The 19105-nt window shown below is 35.3% G+C and overlaps 1 protein-coding gene across 1 annotated transcript in view; it reads left to right on the forward strand.

Annotated features, from left to right (window-relative positions):
- LOC148952125 (serine/threonine-protein phosphatase 2B catalytic subunit 2-like) overlaps window positions 1-19105 on the forward strand; it is a 135115-nt gene that overhangs the window by 101238 nt on the left and 14772 nt on the right. Inside the window, exons 8-9 of the mRNA XM_089088852.1 lie at window positions 6463-6556; window positions 18276-18402. Of these exons, the coding sequence (XP_088944978.1) occupies window positions 6463-6556; window positions 18276-18402 (221 nt within the window). The remainder of the gene's footprint in view (window positions 1-6462; window positions 6557-18275; window positions 18403-19105) is intronic.

The raw sequence follows: 19105 nt of genomic DNA on the forward strand, positions 1-19105 counted from the left end.
CCAGCAACTTGTGAATTTTTGAACTCATGAATAGGCTCGAATCTGTTGTAAATTTAAGCTGTGATTTGAGAGAGACTGATTAACGCATTTATGTTTGCGATCAACATTGATCGATCCAGCGGCGCGCAGCTGACCTCTTACCGGTGGCGCGCCGCCGACCTCTTACCGGCGGCGCGTTGTGCTGTTTTTGACCCCACCGCCACCGGTCTTCCTTCATCGGCCCGGCGCCGGGGTCTGGTTCCAGCCTCTTGTGACACCCAATTTAGCTTCTCTTGTTGTCCAAGATCATAGCACAATTCCCGAAGAGCCGAGAAGTTCATTTGAAGATTCATCATCATGGTAAGCAATAGAATAAAAAATGCTTCATTTCATGTAGATTAGCCTATGGCTAGCCTAAAGAAATGTAGGTAACCAAGGCCTATTTCACAATTAGGTGCATTAGCTTACAAAGGAAAGGCTATAGTTTTAGAACACCTTTGTATTAGTTTTGTTCTATCACCCTTTATAAAGAAACCCTCTAAAATTCTTTACACTAGGCCACTTCAAAGGAAAATAAATTTTCTAATTAGCCTAACTTAATATTAAGATGGTCTGGCCTAAAAAATAGACACACATATTGTCAGAATTCCATTGTGACTCCATGTATAGCTAACTTTATCAAGACCCCCCCCCTCCATAATGGTGAAAAATATACCCTGAATTACAAATCAACACCATATTTTTGGTACATAGCTTAGACTGCAGTTTTCAACAAAATTTAGCGTTTCAACACAACTCAAAATAATGAGTATTTTTCATGCTCTTTTATAATTAAATAATCACTTCACAGGAAGTATTAATTTTGAGCCCTGAAGGGGCTAGAAGGCTCAGAACAGCCCAAAAAAACCTAGTAACCCTATGCTCAAAAATATGCGTCTTTAAATAACTGGCTTGGGAGAAAAATAGTTCATTTGTAGCTGACTAATCATTCAAGCTGACTTAGGCTATATGCTTCCATATTAGGGGGGGGGGGAGTAAAGTATAGGCTCGTGGTATCAACTTCAAAGTCTATTAACTATAATAATTTATATATTATGAAGTAACTAAGTGTGAGTCTTTTATTCAGGCTCCTCGCTAAACAAAATATAACCCAGTTGTGCTGATGATTTGTATCTAGTAATTATGTCAGTGATTCCAATTCTCAAAATGTAAATGGCGCAAAAATAACCAGTTAGCCATGATAAAATAAAAAATTGCAAAATAGAAATAAGAAGGTATTTTTCAAAGTCTAACTGAAGCAACTGCTCCCCCCTCACATAATTGGCAAGTACAAACAATACAATAATATATTGTATACGATTCATAATAAAATGATATGTATTACATAATAACAATGACAGATAACTATTTAATAGTAATGCTTTATTTTATTAACATTTGTCATTCAGAGAAGCCATGGCTCTCTAATTTTGTTCTTAATATAATTCCTGTTTTTGTTCCATTAAATTTTTTTTGGTACTGTTCTAATATCTGGGCAACATGCAAGAATGCATCTTGAGAAAAGCCAAGATCAGATAACATTACCCAGTAATTTCCTATCTTATGCTGTATAAACAAGGGGTCTCTCACTCCAGGAACTATATTTAAGCTTTAGTTTTTTGGGGTTTAGGAGGAAAAAAGGTACCTAGGTTAGTTTAGGTTATGTATTTATTATATGCTATGCTTTACCCCCACCCCCCTAATGTGAAAATATACAGCCAAAATGTGTTTCTAAACTATTATATTTTTATCATATTTTGTTTTATTTCACTAGCATTAACCAAACTTCACTTCTCGCGTCTTCCCCAGATATTAGAACAGTACCTTTTTTTCTTGCATTGCTTTAGTATAACAGTGTGTTATCCTTTCACTAGTAAATACCCATAATTTTTAGAAGGCCTATAGGATATATATTCTGAAAATTCAATCTATTATTATTATGGTTGCTGGTTTGCCTGTGAATCCAGGCAATTTGATGTTCATATTTTAATCCTAAAACTCAGCTGCCCTTGCCTGAGACTAGAGGCAGGCAGACCTTATGTCACTTGTTCACCTGCAAATCCAGGCAACTTGTTGGGTCATCCAATTTTGAATGAATTTTGTGTTAGTGTAACTGTCTGAGCTCATAAACTGGGTTGTCTGTCAGACTTTAGGCGGGTGGACCCTATGCCACTTGTTTGCACACAAGGCCAGGGAACTTTTCAGTCAACCAATTTTCAATTAATTCTGTTTTAGTGTAACTGTCTTGGCTTATAAATTGGGTTGTCTGACTAAGAACTGCAAGTCCAGGTGACTTAGTGGTCATGTTAATCCTATAACTGGGTCAAACTGACTTAGACTCTAGGTGGACAGGCCTACTTGAATTACAATAGAGATGACTAAGATTTTTGGGTTGACTCATAACAGACAATGTCTACTGAACTTGCTGATGAAGAAGCATCCTAAGCCTAATTTTCCTGGCCACATAAATTCTCAGGTAGGAAGACTAAGTTTTAGGATTGACATGTGACCACCAAGTTGCCTGGACTACAATTGGAACTATGAAAAGCCATCTGTATGACTTTGTTGTTTTCTCTATGTATCAGTGGGGTAATGTAATTTCTTTTGTATGACATTTTAGTGGATCATATATTGAATAAGACAACCAAAAAGTATTCTGTATAACTTTATTCATGTTTCTCTATAATAATTTGATGTTTAAAAATTCATACAGAAGGCTTTTTATCATTCTCCATGTTTAAAGGAAACACAATATTGTCTATTGTTTGACTTTATAGTGCTTTCCATATAAGAGTAAATGACAAATATTTGTTGCTTAGAGTATAAAGAACCAATGACTTTAAAAGTCAAACAGTACTCACCCAAGTAATTTGTATTTCTAATATAAAAAAGCATAAAAGGTATATGCTACTATTATATAATAACTATGAGGTAGATTTATATCAAAATATTCAAGCAAATCACACAGCCTACTATGTGTCTTACCGTAGCCTACATAAGGTAGGCTATCAGTGGAAGTCATTAAGTCTGCAAAACTACAAATAGGGTAGCCTATATATTGATACTTTCTTCTAGAATCATTAATGTTTACCTTTAAACTGCTTCATGGTTAAAAGATCCTGGAGTGCCAAAAATTCCAGTAACATCAAGACTAGTCTAGCCAAGCTCTTTTCAAGAAGCATTCCTTAAAAGTATTTTTCAGAAAAAAGAGCTTTGCTGAACTAGGTTCCAATTTCTCTTTTACCAGAACATACAAGAAAACAACACTTTCTAAGGCTATATGCTGATTTATTTATTTTTGCTCATTTTCTACTGTTTAACTGCACCCCTTCTTTATTTGTGAAATTGGCCAGGAACTTTCCTATTGAAATACATTATGTAAACAGGTGATCTTTCTCCTTAAAAATGAATTATCGGTTTATCACACTAATTTAAGACGTATATGGCTGTGTAAGTTTGCACTTGACCAATTTAATGAATTAGTTTTCATTTTAGGTGTCCTTGGTACTTTAAATCCTTTTCTTGACTACTGCAATGACAAATAGAAAAGCTAGAGAATTATTATTATTTTTAATTCTATTTTTAGTTCTCCAGGACATGGTAGAGACCTTCTCAACTTGTTTTTGTTTTCATGTATCAAAATATAAATTTCAAAATACAATTATAAATTTCGTTTTCAAACCACTCGTGACAACAAAAGGTTATTATAGATCGACCCTTGGCAGTTGAAACCGAAAGTCTTAAAAATGGAAGTTTAAGAAAAATATATTCATCAAAAGAATTTGTTCTTATGCTGGTTCCAAAGATGCAATCTCCTTCTTTCAGTTAATTTTAAATCGACTCACCAAAAGCTCTTAGTATTGGCTACTGTATATAATTTTACGCAATGGGGGACAATGCACCCAAAAGGGGTGTCATCTGGATAAAAACTATATTGTCAAACTCAGTATCTTTGAGAACCGAATAGCGGATTACGCCTTTTTACAAAAATATGAAAATTAATAAGAAAACTTCCAGATAAGGATGATCTTACATTAATTGGGAACTGTATTCCGGTGTAAATTTTCTACGGGTTTGGATTTCTCGGAAAAAAATTTCCACGGAAAGGGGATTTCTAATCAGAGAAATGTTTAGAAATTAGTCTTTTTGAATGAATATATGCTAAGAAGAATTTTTCAGGCTGAATTGTCCACAAGAAATTTTACGGGGGGGGGTAATTTTCAACATGGATGTAATTGTCGGGAGGGTCTCATGGAAATCCCCCCCCCCCGAAAAATGTCTGTATACTTCCCAATAACGAACACTATACGCATATAATGGGCGAATTTGATAACTTACATGCCTTTCCCCACGGTTTGTGCGGGTTCATGTTACCCCTAAAGGCATAGTTATTGGATCTTTCAACTATGCTGAACAAAAGGGCTATCTCAAAATTTTGATCGGACGACTTCGAAGAAAAAGGGTCATGGAAGGGGACTTATTTGCCCTCCAATCTTTTTCGTCGCTGAAAAAGGCTGCTAGAACTTTTAATTTCCATTCGAATGCACCCTCTCCCGATCTTCTAAGACCATTAGTTCGATACGACCAACCCTGGAATAAAACGACAACTAAAAAACACGCGTCTGTGATCTTTCTTCTGGGAAAAAATGCAGAATTCCACCTTTTTGTATATAGGAATCTGAAGGTGTGATTTTCATTAAGAATCCTTGTCTTTTAGGAGGTGTTTCCCCCCTTTTTCGAAAATCAGGGAATTTTTCTCAGGTTTTACGTAACTTTTAATGGGTAACACTAAACTTGATGAATCTTATATATATATATATATATATATATATATATATATATATATATATATATATATATATATATATATATATATATATATATATATATATATATGGAATCAGAATAATAAGCCGATTCTTTTGATGTATCTATTGATATCAAAATTCGGGTTTTTAGAGTTTCGGTTACTATTGAGCCGAATCGCTCCTTACTTACAGTTCGTTGACACGAACTGTTTGATAGGTAGTAAATTTTTATCCATCCACACTTTCTTCCTTTTCAGTGTCATCCTTTCAAATGTACTGGAAATCAACTGTTAAATCTTTATTGATTCATCAATTCAAGCTATTTCTTCAATAAACTAAACAGTTAGCTTCAAAAACTACAGAATTGCATTTTAGAAGTTTTATTTAGGCATTAATTTTCTATGTGTTCGAATGAAATTGAACTAAACGGGAAAGCTTTGGAAGTACAAAAAAATATTGTCCTTTTAAAATATTAAAAAAAATTTAAGTCACAAAAGTAATCATTTTAAGAATTTTTTTTCTTTCCTATGATCTCGAATATGATGGGGTTAATTTCTTTTTGTTGTTGATGTTTTGACAAATAAAAACCACATTGTTGGTAATACATATGGTTTTCTGTAAAGCGTAAATGAGCCTCAAGTCTTTTAGGAAGTTTAATAGGGGATCGGTGGGGTGCAGCCCCACTCTTATTTGTGGTATACCTTTAAACATAGGTTAGCAATGTGATTTCAGTTTACTATCGTGTTGATGGTGAAGTAAGGACAAATACAAACACGCTACTCATATCAATAAAACCACATCGTTATCAGTAAACCGCAAGTGACGCTTTGGGTTTCAGAGGGTTTAGAGAGATGGCAGTTCTCCTATTTGCCGCAATTTCTGTTCGGTTTGCTTTAAGCTTTTGAATTTCTGCTCGTTTTTGGTTTTATTGTGTTCTGTTCATTTTGGTTTTGTTTTGATTTAATAGTTCTTTAGTTTTCTTTGATAAATTTTTCTTTTGAAAAACTTCTTTAAATTAATATGTTAGCAAGATAAACACAAAATCATTGACTGACCCTTTTTGACCTATGCTTGCTGAAGTCAATCTTAGTTTAAGTATTTTTCTTATTGCATTATTTTTTAATGATTTGTTGATCATCGTATCCTCCTTTTAACAAGCAGCATAGATGTATGTAGGAAAATTTGGTTCAGTGTAGTGAGTTCCAAATATTTGGCTAATGGCTAGCATCCCAGTTCAAGGTCGTCTTGTAGAATAGCTCCCACGAGTCCTGCTTTTCCTCACATAATCCTGGCTCCGGAACTTACATTATTTATTAATTCGCCAGGGCAGAGAGAAGTTTCATGTACAGAATTCTAAAAAGCAGTGTTTCTTTACCGAATCAGGTATACTTTCTTCTTATTATTTGCTATACAGTCTAATATTTTATTATAGAAGTTTTGAAATTATTGATGATGGTAAGGAAATTCGGGAGCTTGGGCAAATTAATTTGCAAATGGTGATGGTCTCGTGTACCGTCAATTGATCGTCAACACTAAGTTTTACAATTCCTTTGGGAACTGGATTGTTGAGGGTTTCACTGCCTATTGATGTAGTAAAGAACCATATAATTGTTATAATTTGCTATTTTTCTTGTAGATATCGTATGTACCGAAAGTCACAAACAACTGGATTTCCGTCTTTAATAACTATATTTTCTGCTCCCAACTACCTGGATGTGTACAATAATAAGGTAAGAGTTTTTCTTCGTAAAAAGGAAAAATAACGTTACTTCTTTGCAGGTCTAGAAATTTTCATTGTTCTTTGCTTAAGCTTTTGTTTATAGGTTGTTCAAAAAAAAGAGAAAAAACGTGGATATTTTCTCGGAAATGTAAAATTCGTGTACAAAAGTAAAAATCAATAAAAAAGGAAAGACGAAGTAGAGTATTTAGGAAGAGCATATTACCTCATGCTCCAAAGTGACAAATTATGCGGATTAATAAATGGCAAAGTAACTATAAACCTTCTAAAGTAAACGCTATGTAATTCCTCCTCCTTTGAAATTGTTTCATATCAACCATTTATTCTAAGGGTTTTCAAACAGGGATGTATGATTTTAGAAAGGTGTGTATTAGAGGAAATCTCTTTTGACTAATCTGACGTGGCATATATCTGCTTCCTGGATTAAAGATAGCAGTCAATTTTTAACCGTCTAACAGGTCCCATTAGAAGATTTAGAGGTTCAGGTTGCAGGTTCAGGTTCATACATTTTTATTAACAAAAAAAACAACTCAATGTGACAACAAGTCGCACTAAAGCAAGAAGATGCTTGAAAATCTGAAAAGGGTTAGAAACCCTGGGTTTACACTAATACGCCTGAATTGATTATTCCCTATGCCTATTTAATCATATTACCAACTTTACTCAAATTTGGTTCCACTAATCTATCTTACATTTCGAATTTCTCCATCTACTCTGCAATAATTAGCATAATCATCAGGTGTTTCGTTGATTCGCCATAAAAAAAAAAGAGAAGAATGTAATTTTTAGTCGCCATTGTTTATACGCTTATGCTGTAATCAGTGAAATAGATGAAATTCAAGGCTTATGTTCCCTGAGCATTTTTTAGTATGCTATTTTTAACTCTCTTACGGTTTTCATATATCAACAAAAAAAGACAATTTCGATATTATTCCATAGACCACAATCAACTCTATCCATTCGCCGAATTACATTTTAAAAATTTGGTGTACATTTTATTTTAGATTGAAAATACTTTGAAAATGGGTTAAAAATCGTTCAAAAAAGGCCAATTTCCTATTTTTAAAGCAAGTTTGTTATCTTTCCCAATAAGAAGTTCAAGTAATATTATAATTCTGGCTCGGCGAAGGGATAGACCTGAGACTATGCATCAACTGATATAAATATTTCATCCTTTTTGTGAAAGCTACAGATTTAGAATTGTCGTAAAATCGCTTGTTTCGCAGGGAACATATACCTTAACGATTATTCAAATGATCTCTCCATAAGAGAAACAAGGGTTGAAAGAAGAAGGTAAAGAATAGTGCATCAAACTTGACAGTCTTTACTGGTGTTGCCACCGCCCGTTTCTTGGCCCTTCAGCCAGGAAGTTTAGTGAGGGGTTAGGGATCAGCAAAGAAGAGGACAAGGAAGACAAAGAGTCATAGGAAAAGATAGAATTAGAATCACAGTGCAATTGGCTGCTGACAAAGTATTTAGTGTTCAACGGCGTGTTTAAAAACTATTGAGTTTTTGTTTTTAATACGAATAACATAGTGGAATTTTCCAATGAATTTTTATCTTTTTAGAGCATATTCCAAAAATAGTTCTTCTAAGTATCCCACAAATAGAAAGAGGGTGTTTCGGCGTCTCAAGAGCTGCTTATCTGAATAAATTTACTTTCCCATGCGTAATCTGCCACAAAACAACATAAAAGCTTATCCAGTAAGTAAAGTATTTGGGGAAACGAAGAATAACAAATATTGTAAACGCTAATATAGAATAGTAGCCAAACAATTAAAACTAAAACATCAACTAAATCTAAAATCTAACTCAACTAAAATCTAGTCAGCTTCGTTGACTAAAGTGCGGCATGAGCAATGCTTCAGTTTTGTCGCTTTACCATCGATCAAGCGCTGTAGTTGTCAACCCGTCGAAACTTTTCGATAGTATTTTTACGAAGAATTCCCTTCAAGACTAGTTTAAGTTTCGCTCCCAACTTTAATTTCTATTTCCTGATTTCCAATCAATGCCATTTATTTAAAAATAAACCATATATGCGGTCTAACGTTGTGTTACTTTGCTCCAAAACATAGCAATTATATCCTATTTGTTTGTTCTTCAGAATGTAATCAAAACTTAAATGGACTTTAATGCATACCAAATACTACTACTACTAATAACAAATCACCGCAGCACCAAGCCGCCTGAGGTCAACTTAGCTGCGCACGCTCCTCCTCCATCCCAATCCATTTAAAGCCTTCCTTTTTACATCCGCCCACAAAGTTCCCATTTCCTTTTAATCTTTCTTTATGACGTCCTCCCACCCCAGACGTGGACGACCTGCTTTCGGTTTAGCCCTAGATGGTTGGCCGAAAAGAACCCTCTTCGGCAATATGTCATCCTTCATCTGCACAACGTGCCCTAGCCACCTCAACCTTTCTTTCATTATAACCCTAAAGAGCGGTATTGAACCACATTTTTCGTATAGCCTATTGTTCGAAATACGGTCAGTCAGCCGGGTACCCAGAACAATCCTTAAGCAATCTCTCTGGAAAACATCTAGCAAATCTTCATCCACTTCTCGGAGCGTCCATGCTTCGGAGCCCTATTTGACCACTGTCATCACTATAGCTTCTAATATTCTAATCTTGGTTTGCAGATTTATCTTCCTATTCTTCCAGACTTTTTTTAACTGTAAAAAACACCCTGAGCCTTGGCTATTCTACTTTTAACATCTTCGCTGCTCCCACCGTCTTTACTAATAATACTACCAAGGTAAGTGTAGCTGCCCACCTGATCAATCTTTTCATTACCCAACGTCACCTTTTCACCTTCACTTATTCCTAGCCTTAGTGACTTAGTCTTCTTAACATTAATTTTCAAACCTATTTTAGCACCCTGAACTTGCAAAACCTCTAAAACTGTATTCATTTTGCTCACACTTTCATCTAGGATGCTTAAATCATCAGCATAACCTAAGTCCATGAGACTTTTTCCTCCTTATTTGATTCCGTGATCTCCCATTGCCTTTCCTGTGCTCCTTAAGACAAAGTCTGTCAAAATAATCCATATAAAGGGGGATAGAAAACAGCCCTGCTTAACTCCTGATATAATACAAAACCAGCTGTTAACCTCCTTTTCTACCTTAACCGCAGCAGTGTTATTCTCGTATATAGCACTAATCACTTTAATGTATTTGACTGGTATACCATGCAATGATAAAACCTTTACTAAAGCTCTTCTATTAAAAGAATCGAACGCTTGCTCATAATCTATAAAACTGAGGACCAAAGGTGTTTGAAAACTCAGGCACTTCTCAATTATTAGCCTAGGAGTGAAAATTTGGTCGACACATCCTCTACCTTTTCTAAAACCGCATTGTTCTTCTCTTTAAATTGGTCTACGGCATCTCTCAGTCTAAAAAATATCATATTACTAAGTAATTTACTACCTACAGAGACCGGACTAATGCCTCTATAATCAGATATAATCAGATAATGCCTCATATCAAATACAAATAATAGGTACACAAGCTAGCTATAGTTTCTAGCCCTTCATCGGCCAAAATGATTATGGTTTAGCAGCCGACTGTCGTACTACATTTAAAGTCCTTAATTGTCTCACACTTTTTTTCTTAACTTTTTTTGGGTGTGGAGGGAGGGTAACTTGACAATGAAGTTGCTTGACACTTTTAAACATGGATATCTCATGAACGATAAAAAAAAATACCGCCACTCATCAAGGGCTGTCACTCAGGGTTGAAACAAAACTTCTTACCTCTTACCTCCAAGGTTTGTTTTCTTGTCAGGGAACAATGTTATAAAAATCGCAGAAGCAAGGATTAAGCTTCGATTTCTTACGCAGAGAGAGAAATTTAAAATCTTAGCAGGCATACTTGATGTCTTTTTTGTAGTCCAAATCCAAGAACAGAAATAAAATGATACTCAGCAAAATTCCTGACTATGAAGCAAGAATTTAAGATACATACTGAGTTGGCTTTTCCTGCATTCCCGGCTTTGGACCCTTGTAGGAGGGAGGATATGTTTGTTGTTGTTATGTTCATTATATATGTATGTATTTGTTGTTAATGAGCTCGAGCTTTTGAAGCCAGTTATGTTCCATTTTTTGTCAGTTCTTTTGCTGTCCTTTTGGCGATTGTTAGTTCTTTTTGTTGTAATAATGTATATGATTTAGAAGTGTATTCTATGCCATTCTTTACAGATTGTGGACATCATGACGGATGAAAACTTAAAATATAATCTAATCGTACCTAGTTGTTTGGAGCGTCTCGTAGATTTTCTTGTTCATGCTAGGGTTCTCATTTGTAGAGTCTCATGTTCATCATAATGTTTTGTCATAATAGCCAATCTTTTGTTGTCATTTTTATTTATAGTCAACCACTAACCGTTGGTAAACAATGTCACTAGGCTGATATACCAACTAGTAAGAGTATATGCCGGTCATCCCTGAAAATGAACTTTGACTAGACAATTAGATTTTATCTTTTTCATTCCTAACCATCGTGACGGATGAACGCTCGGAATATAACCATATATATTCTGACTAGTATTATAAAACTATAAGGCTTGGCAGACTGAAAGGACACCGAATCTTATTTGTCTTTCTCTCAACTGTGTTGGCAGCAAATATTTACTGTGGACTAACTTTCTAATATCGCTACTAAGAAAGGAGGAAAGGGTAAGCTCCAATTTCTTTAGCGGTGACTGCACTAACAAAGTTTATGGGGCACATATGACGCAGTTCCTCTTCCTCAGTCTTCAACGGAGAAAGTGAGATGCCGATCTCAAATCAAATCACGGTCAGAAATAGGTAGTAACAGGTTCAGGCTCAAGAACTAGCAGAAGCATTTGTTTTGAGCTCATGCAACTAGGCTTGTACCCCTCTCTCGTAATAAACTGAAATTGGCGGTATAAAAAAAAAAAAAAAAAAAAAAAAACACATGTGTCCACAGATCTTCCATTTTCTAAGTCACAACAGTATGTAATCCTGCAGAATTGCCTCATGATGTTTAATGATTATAATCCGTGCAATCCATGGTGTTATCATTGCGTTTGAAATGTCGAGGACAAGTAATCTTTCTTAGCGGAGAAGTACCACTACCAGCACGCTGGAACGCATTCGCAGGCTTCGATGAAATAATAAAAAATGACTTTTAATATTTGGGAATTTTGAAGAGTGGTCAAAGCAAAACCTTTAACGGAGTTAGGATGAGGAAAGTGGTTGTGGGTGGGTGGCGTAAGACTCAGAGGAGTATTTGAACAACACCTGTTCCCCTAATTGCTCTTTTTTACTGTTTCTTCAAATACTCCGGGAAACATAAGTAGAGTAGTAGGTTCCATATTGCCTAGACATATAGGAATTCCCATGCTATTTGCCTAGACATATAGGAAAAACATTTCCAGGGCATGTAACTATGGATTTGCTTGCCCTATGTTCCTTGGCACCTTTCCAGAGCATGTACTTATGGATTCTAGTACTTTATGTTCCTTGACACCTTTCCAGAGCATGTACTTATGGATTCTGGGCCTTTACGTTCCTTAGCACCTTTTCAGAGCATGTACTTATGGATTCTAGTACTTTATGTTCCTTGACACCTTTCCAGAGCATGTACTTATGGATTCTGGGCCTTTACGTTCCTTCCTATGCTATTTGGTGCCTTTACGTTCCTTCCTATGCTATTTGGGGCCTTTACGTTCCTTCCTATGTTATTTGGGGCCTTTCCGTTCCTTCCTATGCTATTTGGGTCCTTTACGTTCCTTCCTGTGCTATTCTGGGCCTTTACGTTCCTTCCTATGCTATTTTATGTTCCTTCCTGTGTTATTTGGGGTCTTTACGTTCCTTCCTATGCTATTTGGGTCCTTTACGTTCCTTCCTGTGCTATTCTGGGCCTTTACGGTCCTTCCTATGCTATTTGGGGACCTTTACGTTCCTTCCTATGCTATTTGGGGCCTTTACGTTCCTTCCTGTGCTATTCTGGGCCTTTACGTTCCTTCCTATGCTATTTGGGGGCCTTTATGTTTCTTCCTGTGTTATTTGGGGCCTTTACGTTCCTTCCTATGCTATTTGGGGCCTTTACGTTCCTTCCTGTGCTATTCTGGGCCTTTACGTTCCTTCCTTTGCTATTTGGGGACCTTTACGTTCCTTCCTATGCTATTTGGGGCCTTTACGTTCCTTCCTGTGCTATTCTGGGCCTTTACGTTCCTTCCTATGCTATTATTGGAGTTTATGTTCTTTCCTGTGCTATTCTGGGCCTTTACGTTCCTTCCTATGCTATTTGGGGCCTTTACGTTCCTTGACACCTTTCAAAGTGGTCAAGCATGTTATGAAACTAAAGTCAAGGTTCTATTGCACATGGAATTATCACATGCACATTTTTTTTTTAAGTTGACAAGATATAATGTGGTCTAACATGTTTTGAGAGTATGCAGTTTGTTATTAAAAAATTGGACACTACAATCAGAATTGTTTGATTGACATTTAAAAAAGGGGTAATGAGATTTGCGAATTGGAGTGTAGGATTTGCGAATTTGATCCTATTAAGGATTGACTTGAAATAAAAAATTTTAACAAGGAATGGCTGGAAAGTGTTTTGGGGGAGATGGGGTGATTGTGTACTGTATAATACACAAGGGATTTTTGGACAGTGTTGTCAATTTAAAATAGTTTAACGTTATACTATACGAAGAAGTTGATACTAAGAGGGGTGTAGATGACAAGAAAAGAATTGTAATAACGAATAGCTTTACTTCTTCGAAGTGTTCCGTATAATACATAAGTGGTGGTGTGATGGCAGAAGGATCTCTTACCGGATGAACTAGTTGAAAATAAAGTTGTAACAAGAAATGTCTGAAAAGCACGATCAGAAATTAAGAATTGTCTTGAGGGGGGAATTTTCCATGGAAAAGGGGAAGGATATTTTTACATGAAAACAACTTCAAAGGTATTTTGGAGGGGGTAGCTCACTTCATATACGGGATAATTTCCATTCGTCTTAGTTTTGAACGATGCTCCTTATTTCCTGTTGAAAATGCTTATTTTTTAATTTAATTGGGATGAAAAGTCAAACTCTAGCATAAAGAACAAGGTATTTCGGAGGGGGGCAGCTCACTGCATATACGGGATAATTTCCATTCGTCTTAGTTTTTAACGATACCCCTTATTTCTAGTTGAAAATGTTTATTTTTTAATTTAATTGGGATGAAAAGTCAAATACTCGCATAAAGAAAAAGGTATTTTTGAGGGGATAGATATATTCATATGCGGCGTGCTGTACAGTCTTCTTATATTATAATGATTATACGACTTTAAAGTTTAAAGGTATTATTTTAAATTTAAATTTAGATGACTATTCAGAGTCTAGAATAACAAGAAAGGTCTAAGGGTTGGAAAACCTATCTTAAAGGGTTGGATGATGCCCTTTCTTCTTAGATTATTACGATGCTCCTAATATCTATTTGAAGAAGCATATTTTTTAAATTAGTGATGATGAAAAGTCGAAGTCCAAAATAAAGAAAAAGTTATTTCTGAGAGGGACGCTAACTTTATATATGTGGTAATTTGCCTTTGTCTTAGTTTTTAAAGATGCTCTTTATTTCTAGTTGAAAATGCTTATTTTTTAATTAAATTGGGATGAAAAGTCAAAGTCTAACATAAAGAACAAGGTATTTCGGAGGGGTAGCTCACTTCATATACGGGATAATTTCCCTTCGTCTTAGTTTTTAACGATGCTCCTTATTTCTAGTTGAAAATGCTTATTTTTTAATTAAATTGGGATGAAAAGTCAAAGTCTAACATAAAGAACAAGGTATTTCGGAGGGGAGCAGCTCACTTCATATACAGGATAATTTCCATTCGTCTTAGTTTCTAACGATGCTCCTTATTTCTAGTTGAAAATGCTTATTTTTTAAATTAATTGGGATTAAAAGTCAAAGTCTAACATAAAGAACAAGGTATTTCGGAGGGGGTAGCAATTGTCAATAGACTTTGACAATAAGGAGCATCGTTAAAAACTAAGACGAATGGAAATTATCCCGTATATGAAGTGAGCTACCCCCTCCGAAATACCTTGTTCTTTATGTTATACTTTGATTTTTCATCCCAATTAAATTAAAAAATAAGCATTTTCAACTAGAAATAAGGAGCATCGTTGAAAACTAAGATGAATGGAAATTATCCCATATATGAAGTGAGCTACCCCTTCCGAAATACCTTTGAAGTTGTTTTCATGTAAAAATATACTTCCCCTTTTTCCATGGAACTTTCCCCCCTCAAGACAATTCTTAATTTCTGATCGCGCTTTTCAGACATTTCTTGTTAAAACTTTATTTTCAACTAGTTCATCCGGTAAGAGATCCTTCTGCTATCACCCCACCACTTATGTATTATACGGAACACTTCGAAGAAGTAAAGCTATTCGTTATTACAATTCTTTTCTTGTCATCTACACCCCTCTTAGTATCAACTTCTTCGTATAGTATAACGTTAAATTATTTTAAATTGACAACACTGTCCAAACATCACTTGTGTATTATACAGTACACAATCACCCCATCTCCCCCAAAACACTTTTCAGCCATTTCTTGTTAAAAAATTTTATTTCAAGTCAATCCTTAATAGGATCAAATTCGCAAATCAAACAATTCTGATTGTAGTGTCCAATTTTTTAATAGCATCGTTAAAAACTAAGACGAAGGGAAATTATCCCGTATATGAAGTGAGCTGCCCCCTCCGAAATACCTTGTTCTTTATGTTAGACTTTGACTTTTCGTCCCAATTAAATTAAAAAATAAGCATTTTCAACTAGAAATAAGGAGCACCGTTAAAAACTAAGACGAATGGAAATTATCCCGTATGTGAAGTGAGCTACCCCCTCCGAAATACCTTGTTCTTAATGTTAGACTGACTTTTCATCCCAATTAAATTAAAAAATAAGCATTTTCAACTAGAAATAAGGAGCATCGTTAAAAACTAAGACGAATGGAAATTATCCCGTATATGAAGTGAGCTGCTCCCCTCCGAAATACCTTGTTCTTTATGTTAGACTTTGACTTTTCATCCCAATTAAATTAAAAATAAGCATTTTCAACTAGAAATAAGGAGCATCGTTAAAAATTAAGACGAATGGAAATTATCCCGTATATGTATTTATCTACCCCCCTCCAAAATACCTTGTTCTTTATGTTAGACTTTGACTTCTCATTCCAATTAAATTAAAAAATTAGAATTTTCAACTATAAATAAGGAGAATCGTTAAAAAAAGGGACGAATGGAAACTATCCCGAATATGAAGTGAACTACCACTTCCAAAATACCTTGTTCTTTATGTTAGACTTTGACTTTTCATCTCAATTAAATTAAAAAATAAGCATTTTCAACTAGAACTAATGAGCATCGTTAAAAACTAAGACGAATGGAAATTATCCCGTATGTGAAGTGAGCTGCCCCCTCCGAAATACCTTGTTCTTTATGTTAGACTTTTTATCCCAATTAAATTAAAAAATAAGTATTTTCAGCCAGAAATAAGGAGCATCGTTAAAAACTAAGACGAATGGAAATTATCCCGTATATGAAGTGAGCTACCCCCTCCGAAATACCTTTGAAGTTGTTTTCATGTAAAAATATACTTCCCCTTTTTCCATGGAAAATTCCCCCCTCAAGACAATTCTTAATTTCTGATCGCGCTTTTCAGACATTTCTTGTTAAAACTTTATTTTCAACTAGTTCATCCGGTAAGAGATCCTTCTGCCATCACCCCACCACTTATGTATTATACGGAACACTTCGAAGAAGTAAAGCTATTCGTTATTACAGTTCTTTTCTTGTCATCTACACCCCTCTTAGTATCAACTTCTTCGTATAGTATAACATTAAACTATTTTAAATTAACAACACTGTCCGAATATTACTTGTGTATTATGCGGTGAACAGTCATCCCACCTCCCCAAAAACACTTTTCTGTCAGTTTTCGCTAAAAATATTTGTTTCAAGTCAATCCTTAATAGGATCAAATTCGCAAATCAAACAATTCTGATTGTAGTGTCCAATTTTTTAATAACAAACTGCATACTCTCAAAAGATGTTAGACCACATTATATCTTGTCAACTTAAAAAAAAAATGTGCATGTGATAATTCCATGTGCAATAGAACCTTGACTTTAGTTTCATAACATGCTTGACCACTTTGAAAGGTGTCAAGGAACGTAAAGGCCCCAAATAGCATAGGAAGGAACGTAAAGGCCCAGAATAGCACAGGAGAGAACATAAACACCTAGAATAGCATAGGAAGGAGCGTAAAGGCCCAGAATAGCACAGGAAGGAACGTAAAGGCCCCAAATAGCATAGGAAGGAACGTAAAGGTCCCCAAATAGCAGAGGAAGGAACGTAAAGGCCCCTAATAGCATAGGAAGGAACGTAATGGCCCCAAATAGCATAGGAAGGAACGTAAAGGCCTCAAATAACATAAGAAGGAACGTAAAGGCCCCAAATAGCACAGGAAGGAACGTAAAGGCCCAGAATAGCACAGGAAGGAACGTAAAGGCCCCAAATAGCGTAGGAAGGAACGTAAAGGTCCCCAAATAGCAAAGGAAGGAACGTAAAGGCCCAGAATAGCACAGGAAGGAACGTAAAGGATCCAAATAGCATAGGAAGGAACGTAAAGACCCCAAATAACACAGGAAGGAACATAAAATAGCATAGGAAGGAACGTAAAGGCCCAGAATAGTACAGGAAGGAACGTAAAGGACCCAAATAGTATAGGAATGAATGTAAAGGCCCCAAATAACACAGGAAGGAACATAAAGGCCCCAAATTGTATAGGAAGGAACGTAAAGGCCCCAAATAGCATAGGAAGGAACGTAAAGGCCCAGAATCCATAAGTACATGGTCTTGAAAGGTGTCAAGGAACATAAAGTACTAGAATCCATAAGTACATGCTCTGGAAAGGTGCTAAGGAACGTAAAGGCCCAGAATCCATAAGTACATGCTCTGGAAAGGTGTCAAGGAACATAAAGTACTAGAATCCATAAGTACATGCTCTGGAAAGGTGCCAAGGAACATAGGGCAAGCAAATCCATAGGTACATGCCCTGGAAATGTTTTTCCTATATGTCTAGGCAAATAGCATGGGAATTCCTATATGTCTAGGCAATATGGAACCTACTACTCTACTAACATATTTTGCGTAATTCAAATAAAAATTATTTTTTTACAAACTCTACCTTATTTGGTTAAGTTTGAAATGAATATTGACTGGAGAATAAAAGTGCCCACTTCAACGAACCGCTGATCTAATGCCTCTAAACAATAATAAACGTTTCACTGATAAATAAGACTATTAAATACAGAAATAAGTAAATTTCATCATTGAAATTCGTCCTTCAAGGAATTAATTCATTGTGATGATCTAGTAGTAAATAGAGTGAGAGATAGTCCGAGAACTGAAGGTATTTTCTATTCACTTTTAAAGATGTAGTAAATACAAGGATTGAGTTGAATCAATTTGATAACGTTATTTATGGCTATGATTCAACCAAAGGTACCTATAAATTGTTCTGGGATGGAGCAGCTGACTGTACGACAAGTTGTACTTTTTATCTTTTACTATTTTCTTGTACAATTTGTACTATTTTCAAAAAAATCTTTTAGACTGTAATGTTAAAATAATAGAGTAGTTGGCAGTATATTCAGACTTGTAATGAAAAATCCTTATAGGCGGCTGTGCTGAAGTATGAGAACAATGTGATGAATATAAGGCAGTTTAACTGCAGTCCACATCCATACTGGTTACCAAATTTTATGGACGTCTTCACATGGAGTTTGCCTTTTGTAGGGGAAAAAGGTAAAAAAAAGTAATATCTGTTCTTTGTTTGTATTATATGTCAGAAAAGATAACAGTGTCACTAAAGAAAATAAAATCTACAAAAATAAAAAAAAAAGTAAAAAAGAACTCGAGACAAAAGTCGAAGCAGACGCCTCATTAAAGGTAACCTACTGAGGATGTGACCTTTTGTCTACTTTTGTGACCTTTGTTCTAAAAGTTCTTTGTTTTCTCCTTTTCTCCTTTTTATCAAATGAATAGCTGCAAAATTGGAAAAAATATTTAATTTTAAATTATATCCATAAATAATGATTACGCGAATGCTTTCAAGCAGTAAGAGGTTGCCTGAACCCTCTCCTCCCCCCCTCCTCTCCGCGGATAATTTTACGCACAGTAAAAAAAACTGCAAATTTAAATAAGTGAGTTTACAGAAAAAGTTCTTTTTTTCCAGCCACCGCTATTTTGCTTGTGCGCTCTTCTTCTTCTCATAAACTTAGAAGTACCTTTACATCTTGTAAGAGAGGCAAGAATTATATATTCTCCTACTTGAACTATATGGAAACGGGTGTTTTTAGAAGCTTGAATCCATAAAGCTAAATAGTAGCCCGTGAAAATCAGGTTGGCATTATTTGGAAAGTGTAATAATTCTGTCGTCATAGGAAAGTTGATATGTGGTTTAATTCATTTCATAAATGCATAAATATTTGGATTAATAACGAACACT

The sequence above is a fragment of the Artemia sp. Qi Xiang Cuo genome, chromosome 5 (genome assembly GCF_049724085.1).
Source record: "Artemia sp. Qi Xiang Cuo chromosome 5, ASM4972408v1, whole genome shotgun sequence".
Lineage (NCBI taxonomy): Eukaryota > Metazoa > Arthropoda > Branchiopoda > Anostraca > Artemiidae > Artemia > Artemia sp. Qi Xiang Cuo.